At 38.2% G+C, this 9,525-nt stretch overlaps 1 protein-coding gene across 1 annotated transcript in view; it reads left to right on the top strand.

Moving 5' to 3' along the window:
* Positions 1 to 1,681: 1,681 nt before the first annotated feature.
* Positions 1,682 to 9,525, top strand: part of LOC762869 (KH homology domain-containing protein 4) — a 49,853-nt gene continuing 42,009 nt past the window's right edge. Inside the window, exons 1-9 of the mRNA XM_030976926.1 lie at positions 1,682 to 1,763; positions 1,810 to 1,847; positions 2,940 to 3,231; positions 4,162 to 4,272; positions 5,201 to 5,280; positions 5,627 to 5,679; positions 6,555 to 6,886; positions 7,330 to 7,413; positions 7,896 to 8,081. Coding sequence (XP_030832786.1) covers positions 1,840 to 1,847; positions 2,940 to 3,231; positions 4,162 to 4,272; positions 5,201 to 5,280; positions 5,627 to 5,679; positions 6,555 to 6,886; positions 7,330 to 7,413; positions 7,896 to 8,081 — 1,146 coding nt within the window. The 5' untranslated portion in view covers positions 1,682 to 1,763; positions 1,810 to 1,839. The remainder of the gene's footprint in view (positions 1,764 to 1,809; positions 1,848 to 2,939; positions 3,232 to 4,161; positions 4,273 to 5,200; positions 5,281 to 5,626; positions 5,680 to 6,554; positions 6,887 to 7,329; positions 7,414 to 7,895; positions 8,082 to 9,525) is intronic.

Genomic DNA, 9,525 nt, shown 5'->3' with positions numbered 1-9,525 from the left:
GAACGCGTGCCTTTCATTTCTCATTTCGTCCTAACTTTCGTGAAACTGATAAGATATCAAATAATTCCACTACATGGGATGACAAAATTTACTAACTAATTAGGATGTATTTAACATGTTTAAAGCTTGATTTTAAAAGACTTTTTGACAAAAAATGTAAATTTACATGACAGTTTTTTTTACTCTGTCTCTGGTGAGCTCACGTATAACTTTGGCTTACATTTAGCGCATGCATAGATCGTCCTTCCGATCTCGGCAAATCACAGCCTCATTTTACTAAATTGGCGCCGACAAGGGCCCTTCTTATTGGCTATCGCTGTCTTCCAATTCCATTAACTCAATGCTAGATATTTGTGCGAGGAGCAAGCTTGCGATTTTCCGTTTTTTTTAATACCAAAATTATAATATTTCAGTCAAGCCCTCTATTTGTTACAATTTTTTTAGCATTCTTAAAAGGTAAAGTATTTCACTTAAGTTTTAGTCTTACGTAACTATTTTTAAAGTTTGAACAATTCTCATTTTTGCATATTTAAGGTAAAAAAATGGAAATTTATTCTGAAATGTTCGTTGATTTTTCCATTTAATGTGTGTGCAATTTCATGTGTGCGTCAGTAATGTGTGAAGTGCGTCACCTGTTTAAAGCATGACATGTCAAAATCTATGTGGTGTGAAGTAATATTACGTATTGATATTGCCATTGACTTAAATTGCCCTTAGGTTAACGTTGTTTGTTGTTTGTTGTTTGGTATTATCGGCGTTTCATTCTTTTTTAGAATATTTTCGCCTTTCACTTTATTTTTTTTTTCTTCTATTTTTTGGTGCTATTTGTAAATTCATACTCTTTTCTTTTTTTTTGTTGATAATATAATCTCAGATCTACTGGTCCATGAAAACCCCTCACCGCAATTGGCACCTTCCTGCCAGACCGGCGCGGTACATTGCGCAATCTTCTCGGCCATCATTGGCCTAGGCAACTCTGGTGCCGGTGAGAGGATTCTGGGGTAGATCTCCAGAGTCTCTTGTTTGGGGTTTACCGTCCTCAATCCGTCTTTACTCTTTCTTACCTTTTCTCTTCTAGTATTTTTCCATTTTGTAAAACCTTATTTTTCTATCAAAGTAGGTATCAACATCTTAGGGCATTTGGTTGTCGTGCGATATGTGCAAAAAAACAAAAAAAAAAACTATTAGGAACAGGCCCTCTCTCACTTAAATTCTAAGCCACTCGAGCGGATCGGCCAATGAGAGCGCTTAAACTCACTGTATAGCGCTCAATGCGCAAATTTCTTCATGGTGAGTGGCACACATAGCACCAAGGAAAATCAGCGGCGGTTTCTTCAGGTTTTCTACACGATTTTGAGCAGTGAATCAGCTGGAAATTACAGAACTCAATTATTATGGTTATTTACGGTAATAGTATGATTTTGGAGCATCGCATTCAAAAGTAAGTATTTCATCAATAATTTTTAGGTTGCCTTGAGTTTTGTTTACATGGCTCTTCACAGAGGCAATTGCATGTGCGTGTGAAGTAGGGCTGAGCGATATCAATATCAAATTTCTTACATGAAGATCTATCTACTAATAAAAACCTTAATAGCTCCTTTGAGAAATGTTTCTTGATTTGTATTTTGTTTCCTTTTTCAGATTTTAATGCTGATGATGTCTTTCAAAGTATCTAGTTTGACGTCATGATGGTTACTCTTCTAGGTCTACATCATATCATCATCAGTTAACTTCACTATTTACCACAACGGAGAGTATTATTGTTTCAACCGGTTTGTGTGACCTCTTCCAACCGGTTTGTGTGACCTCTTTCAACCGGTTTGTGTGACCTCTTCCAGGATGAATGAGTAAGTTCAAGTTCAACTATTCATCATATGATCAGTTACTTGTATGGTGTAAGAATGTGGTACGGTAAGATTATTTGTGTGGCATACAGAGGGTTAAGGGTTGGATCAAACAGGTAAACTAATCTTACAGTATCTCAGGAGAAATGATATGGAAGGGCCAAAGCATTTTACAGGTTTAAAGACCGTCAATACTACTTGGCCAGAAGGGATTAGACCATACAGCGAGGTCACTAACAGGTGGCTATCTCATTTACTCAGCTCTCAACTAACATAAGAAAAAGAGGATCATGGGGGACCAACAGGCACCGATTGGGGAAGTTTTCTATATAGAGGGAGCGAGTAGCTACAAGTAGGACAGTGGGGCTTTAATGTATGCAATAAAATGTTTCTCCATTATCCTCGTTGATACCTTTGCCGACTCCTTGGAACCTCTCTTTCTGAAGTCCCCATGCTTGAAGGCACCCGAGCACCACATGTGTCATGTACATGTACATGTACTTTCCCTGTCAATTAACCATGATGTCCTTCTTATGTTACATGTATTAAATTAAGAAGATATACTACAAGTATGTAGAATAGTGCAGATGTTTTGTTTACAAATGTGTAACTAATATCTTTGGAAGAATAGCAAACATAAAAGCTGCTTTTTAAGCAATTCTTCATTTTCTACTTTCTATCCCCTCTGAAAAAAGGGAAATTATATATATAGGTGACAGCAATAGACCAGTTCGTAGATACAATCTGCGCATGCGCAAATAAAGGTCACTGTTACAAAATGTTAAAACCCACTGGACTAATACTGGATACATGCTCACGAAAGTTATGTAATCATTATTCATGCATGCACATGTAATACATTTTATTGAACACAGGTGGAAGTAATCCTTTCAAGAGGGTGGGGCAAGCAAAGAATCACCTCCATGACTTTAGCTGTGATTATTCCAAAAGGCACAAAGTGGGATGTATCTATGTTTAAAAGATGTGTGGATATTTAGGGTCATCTGAACCATGTGCTAACTACGAACTGGTCTAATGCTAAAATGTGTATGTTATGCATAATTTGAACTGTAAATTCATCCAAATAAATTCTAGATATCATCCCGATAGCCACGGTCGACCCCGCCGCTCCAAATGGGACACGCCCTTGTCTATGGGTATGGCCCCTGCCCCTGGCCCCGCCCCTCCTGCCCCCTCTCCGTACCCTACGGCAGCGGCAGCAGCAGCAGCGGCGCAGATGTTGGACGGGCAGGTGAGCAGTCTTGAGGCAGCTTCGGCTGCAGCAGCTAGAATCAATGCCATGCTGATCTCCAAGGGCAAACTCAAGCTACCTCCAGGCATTGTACCATTAGAACCAGATACTAAACAACAGAAACAAGTCAAGCTGGTATGTACATGATTGTCATTCTAACCACCTGTTCAAGGTTATCTGGGCAGTGTTTCACGAAACCGTTATAAGTATAAGTTCGCCGACATTCTATTGAGACGCCTGTATTGAAATTAAAAAGCATGTCGATGGGATGTTGGTGAACTTGTACTCATGTTGGTTTCGTGAAACGATGCACTGGAGTAAACAATAATATCTCACCGAATCAAATGAATCCTACATTTATAGTACACCAATCGCTAAAAATTATTTAAATTTGAATCCTAGTAGTTCCATTTCGAAATACTACATGTATATTAAAAAATCAGCTTTAAATAATCACTTCTGTAAAAACATTTTTCAAATTGAAATACGCTCTCTAGTAACAAGCCAATTGTAGGTATGTAAAAGCTGAGTAATAGGCAATGGAGGATCATAAAATCAGGCTGGTTATATCAACACTCATGCACTATAGTGGTTTGATAGTGTGGTTTATGTTTTGCTGGCCTTGATATCCAGTTTACTGCATGATAAACAACAACTACGTCTACATGTCCATGAAAGGTATTAGTTATTTGTGGGCTTTGACAAAAATTTACCCAAAGTACAGTGGACTACCGTTGTATAAAAAAAAAACACCATGTAGAATATAACTGTGAAAAGAAGTATGGAAAAAAACTATGGGCACATTTGTCTTTGTGCTTTGGCCCGACTTTTATAGGTAAATTGACAAAACAATCATTATGCTTGAACTTGTGTTTTTATATCAAGTATTCCCAGATAGATTTAGGACTATAAATCACTACATTCAATCAATTTCTTTTCACTTTAAAAAATAAGAGTACCATGAGAATAAAGTTGAATTATGTCACATTAATAACATGGTAAAAATCAGAAAGCATTTGAAATTTTTGCTACTATCAACTCCATTTCTCCATCTCTTTCATTCAGCCTGTGAAGGAGGAGAAAGGCAAGAACGAAACTCTGGTTGCAGAAGTTGAAATCAACGAAGTACCCATACAATGTCGCAACATGCTCACCAAAGGATCTACACAAGAGGAGGTATCGTATTGCCAATCATTCACTGATACTTATTGGACACAGACCATGAGCAAGGGACTTTGCTGACAACATTTTATATTTTGCGTTAAAAAATAAGAATTATTGGAGTAGCAGGAAAAGAAATGAATGATAAAGTGGACCTAATTTTTTCTAGCTGTAAGGGTGAATTATACTTCAAAAAATGTAAACATAGTCTCTTGATGACGGAATGTGGATTCGATGGGAATGATTCACATTGAGTATTTTATTGTTAATTAAATATTGTATAATTGCATGAGACAGTTCTCCTCTTCAGGCTGGTTCAGATATGTCACGGCAAAACCCCAGTGCTGGTTTGATGATGACGTAAAGAATACTATTCTTCACCTTCCTCTATCGTACAACACAGAGCTCAGTGAATACATGCCAGTCCTTTGTTGCGCACAATTGCCATTCATTTACACATTTTTAAAAAAATGCCACAGCTTTGTTGCAATATCTGAACAAGCCTTTAGTGATGTTTGATGTGAATCTGTTAATGTCCACTTTAGACAGACGATGCAACATCCCACCATTATCAGGCTGATGCCTTTGACAACCGAATGAATTATGCATGTACAATAGAGAAGAGATTTACTTTGATAACATTCTCTGCATCCCTTCCATTGATCTGTTATCAAGATATGTTATCTTCTTCCATCTTCCCTATGCAACAATACTGGTGAAATGTGGAGTCCCTTTGTGTTTGTGTCTGTACCTGTTTATGCATGACCATGTCAGAAGTAACTGCCACAACACAATACAAAACATTTCACATGTAAATAAATGGCAAGTTTGGGATGAAATATCTGTTACATGCAACAAAGACCCCCCTTGCAATAAGTTCATTTGTATGAATTGTAAATTACCTGCATTCCATCATAATGAAATTTCTCTCTTATCTCCACAGATCAGCAGACTTACAGGAGCAGCTGTATCAACGAGAGGGAGGTACATGTCATATGCAGACAGAGCAACAAACAATATGGGGTTAGTTTCCGTTGTGGAAGATATTTTGTGATTTCCTTTAGCTGTTAGATCATGGCTGTAACTTATTTAGCACTGGAGTGAACCTTAGTGATGTTGCTTAGTTTCTCCCTTGAAGAAAAAAAAGATAAGAAAATCTGTATTATATGGAAACACACACAAAACCAGATTGCTGGGACTACAGCATTATCATTTGAAAGCATTTTGCACAAAAAAAAAGAAAGTATAAATCCTTATTATTTTTAAGAGAAAGAATTTCAACTGCAAAAGAAAATGGAATCCATCTAGAGAAGGCTGTTTTGTGAATTTATAACTTAATTTTTGAAATGTATTTTTGTTATCTTTTCAGAGAGAGGCCATTATATCTATGTGTACAAGGACCAACTAGGGAGAGTGTAGACAGTGAGTATTCCCTATGGTACTGATGTATTTGTTGAGAGACTGTTGTTCCTCTTTGTCATTTGCTATCCGTAAAGAAAAGAAGTATTTAGCCATCGAATACAGTGCCCAAAACAACTCGGTTTGGAGTATATATGGATGATGAGTGTTATGCCAAAATCAAATCTTATCCAATGGGTTATCAATTTATAAGCAGGTAAAGTGCACAGGTGTCAAAGTTTTAAAAAATGTCTACCTCGTCAACAAACTTTCTTTCATATTAGTAAGGATGTAGGCAATTCCCTGAGATGAAAAGTGGGAGAGTGACAACAGGATAGGAGAGAAGAAAAAAAAAAGACAAAAATGAGGACTTTGAAATCTGGTCATAATTGGTGGGTGCTACTAAAGAGCACTAAAGATATCCCGGACAAGATTGAGCATGAAGTTTATTTAATATTCAGGTCTTCATTCAGTGATCTGACATTCGATACCTTGCTTTTACTTTGTCAAAAATAATTTAGGGATTGAGTTGTGAAGGGTTTAAGTAAGGTTTCGGTTATGGTATATTGTTCAGTCCAGTGAATTTGATTGATGTTAGAAATTGAATGTAAAACCATTGGTGCTCGAGCATATGCAATACAATGCACAGTCGAACCTGTCTACTGCGACTGCCCAAGGGAAACACAAAAGTGGTCTTTGTAGAAACAGGTGGTCTTTGTAGACAGGTGGTCTTTGTAGACAGGTTCCTTTAGTACATGTTTCAAAGAGAAACCATTTTCAAGGGAGACATAAAGTGTGCTTGTTGTAGAAAGGTGGTCTTTGTAGACAGGTGGTCACTAAAGCAGGTTTGACTGTACATTATTGTATTCATCAACACTAATAACTTTAATACCACCCAGGGGCTGTGGAGCACATCAAGGCATTAATAGAGGGCGGTATGCAAGGCAAGCAGGGCGGGGCCCCTACGGTTAACAGGACCCGCTCTAGGTTCAGTGCAGCCACCACTGGCCCAGCAGGGGCCGTCAACACCAGACCCCAAGGGGTACCCATCTTCAGCCACCCCCCTGCCCCAGGACTAGGGGCACAGATGAGGGGACCAGCTTTAGGAGGAGGGGACGTCAGGGGGCCCGGTGTCGCTGGAGGAGCGGGCGGGTTACGTGGACCGGTACCCCACCCCATGGTTCCACCCCCTGCGATCCAACTGGCCATCCAAACAGCACAGTCTTCAGGGGTGAGCAAAAAAGTTTAGCATAAACATTTGCTTCAGCAGATTAAGAGAGTTTGCATGCTTGAAGAATGATGAAGTGTTTAAAGGGTTAAAAAAAGATCCCAGAAGAACCATTGAGAAGTAGATGTTATTGTTAATTTATTTATTTACAGTTTCATTTAAGCAGGGTTGTCTCTTTAGCAAACTGCTATCCCTGAGGGCCCTGCACAGCAAAAGTTATGACATGCATGTGAAATCAATGATTGTTCATTATTAATCTTTCTAATAATTCAAAAAACACACCCTGAATTTTTAAAGAAAATTTAATGCTTGATAACAGAAAAAATAATATCTGCATCTATATATCTTGTAATACGGTTCTACACTCCTGGTGGAGTGAAACTAGTCTTTGTGTGTGCATAGAAGAATAAGGGTTTTTGTATACATTTTCTTTTCTTTCATGACAGCATTACTTACAAGATAAAGTATTTGTGGGAATGGAACATGCAGACCCGTCATTTAGTATCAAAGATAAGATCCTAGGTCCAGCGGTAAGTAAACATTTTCTTTCTTTCTCAAACACTCCTTCCCTTCCGTTAAATCTAACTATTATTCAATTATCTTGTTTCTTTTCTTTGTTCTATTTATACTTCCCAAATCGTTAAGGTGACTCGTTGTTGCACTTTTCACACTCTTTTCTTCGTCTCTCATTTTTATTATGCGTCCGCTACCGAATGTGACGTAGGGTTGTTCATCCGTCCGTCCGTCCGTACGTCCCTCCATCCTGCTTCTTGTTAACACGATAAATCAAGAACCACTAAGCAGATTCTAACCAAACTTGGATCATTTTCCAATCGGCTCGTTCCTGGGGCCTGTTTCACAAAACCTTTTTTTCAATGACAAATGACAAATCAGTGACAAATCGGCTGATAGCCAATCAGATGCCATGATTTCAGTAGCTTATAACAGTAGCTTGTAACTTGTTATTGATATCAAGTTTTATGAAACAGGGTCCTGTTTTTTTTTCTCGCAGGGTTCCTTCCTACATCACATCCGAGCAGAAACCGGTGCCAACATCTACCTGCGAGGGCGGGGCTCTGGTTTCATGGAGCCCACATCTGGGCGGGAAGCCTTTGAGAACCTCTACATCTACGTCACTCATCCCAAAGTAGACGGTCTACAGGCGGCCAAAAAACTCTGCGAAAACCTGGTTGTAACCGTACGTCAACCGTCTCCTCAAGTTGTATATGATGTCGAGGGGTCAGTGACACAAAGACGTAACTCCATTTTGACCATTTTGAGAAAAAGTGTTTTATGTGTCACTGAGCACTTGGGCCAGGAGTTCAGTCTTTGTGTTTCCTGGAAAGCCCACATTTTTCTGAACATTTTGATATCAAATAAAATATGGAGTTATGCCTTTGTGTCACTGAACCCTAGATGTAATGGAGATGCAACAATACATGGTAGTTTCAGTTTTGCAAATTTATGCTTTATTTATCTCAAAGTTTGGGACATGAATTATTAACATGAACTAGAATGTTTAGAACATTTTTTCCATCAAACTTTGTGAAAATCTAGTCACTGTTGTAGGTATGCATGTATACAATACTGTTAAAGGAGAATGAAAGTCAAAAGTAATAATTGTGCAATGGAAAAGTATAATATCAGTCATTTGAAATATACATATCCTACGAACCTGATTGTTGTATGAAAATGTGAGTTTAAATGTCCTCTACATAATGACGTACATGTAGATTACAATGAAGGGTTTCATTCACCTTTAAAGGTGAAAGTCAAAGAAAATCACAAATATGTCAACTAATGTATGACTAGAAACTGGTAAGCTTACAGATGGCCATCGTACAAGTTTTAGGTCATCTACATATCGGGTGATTTATAAAAATATAAATAAAACCCCCTGCATAGCAGCTGGGATATATGAGAGATTCGCCGGACAAATAACGATGTTTTAACGACGTCACTATATGGACCAATACTGCTCAAGCAGACGACATCCCATAAAGAATGAACATAATTGCAAAGCTTCTATTTGTCAAATTATAATGAGTTTAGTGTATATAAATGTGATGGCATGTCAAACCATTCAAAAGGGGATATGACCCGATTTCGATAACTTAAATCTTTTGCTTGTAAATACACAGGATAGGGGTTAATTAACAATCAAAGAAACCAGACTTTCGTATTGAAAACCCCCCGGAATGATATTAAGGACGGTATTTGTTCCCTCTTGAAACGCCGAACATACCGCGGTGTGTGCAGCTGAATATTGAATGGCGTCTTATTTTGTTTAAAAGCGACAGATTCCTTTATTTTTGTATCGCTGCATTTGTCATCAAAATAATAACATGTGCGGGGTTTAGAGTGAGGCAATAGATTATACATTTAGCCTGACGGTAGTGAAGTAAGAGCAAGAACTCAAGAGAAGATGAAAACACAGGCACTGAAAATGTGTGAGATGTCATGGGACATCGTCTGCTTGTGCAAATCGTGTCCATACTGTGATCTCACACATCTCAGCAGCGTTCGGAGAGCCCTTCAGGTGCTATGCCGGGGATGTATTTAAGCGTACATGTACTTGTTTTGCATTTTTGTTACATTCTCCACATGTATGTTCCTGTAAAAGACTTCTCAAAATAATACCT

The sequence above is a fragment of the Strongylocentrotus purpuratus genome, unplaced genomic scaffold (assembly GCF_000002235.5).
Source record: "Strongylocentrotus purpuratus isolate Spur 01 unplaced genomic scaffold, Spur_5.0 spur5_scaffold_9, whole genome shotgun sequence".
Taxonomy (NCBI): Eukaryota; Metazoa; Echinodermata; class Echinoidea; order Camarodonta; family Strongylocentrotidae; genus Strongylocentrotus; species Strongylocentrotus purpuratus.
Note: the sequence above shows the minus strand (reverse complement) of the source record. Positions and strands in the feature narration are given on the sequence as shown.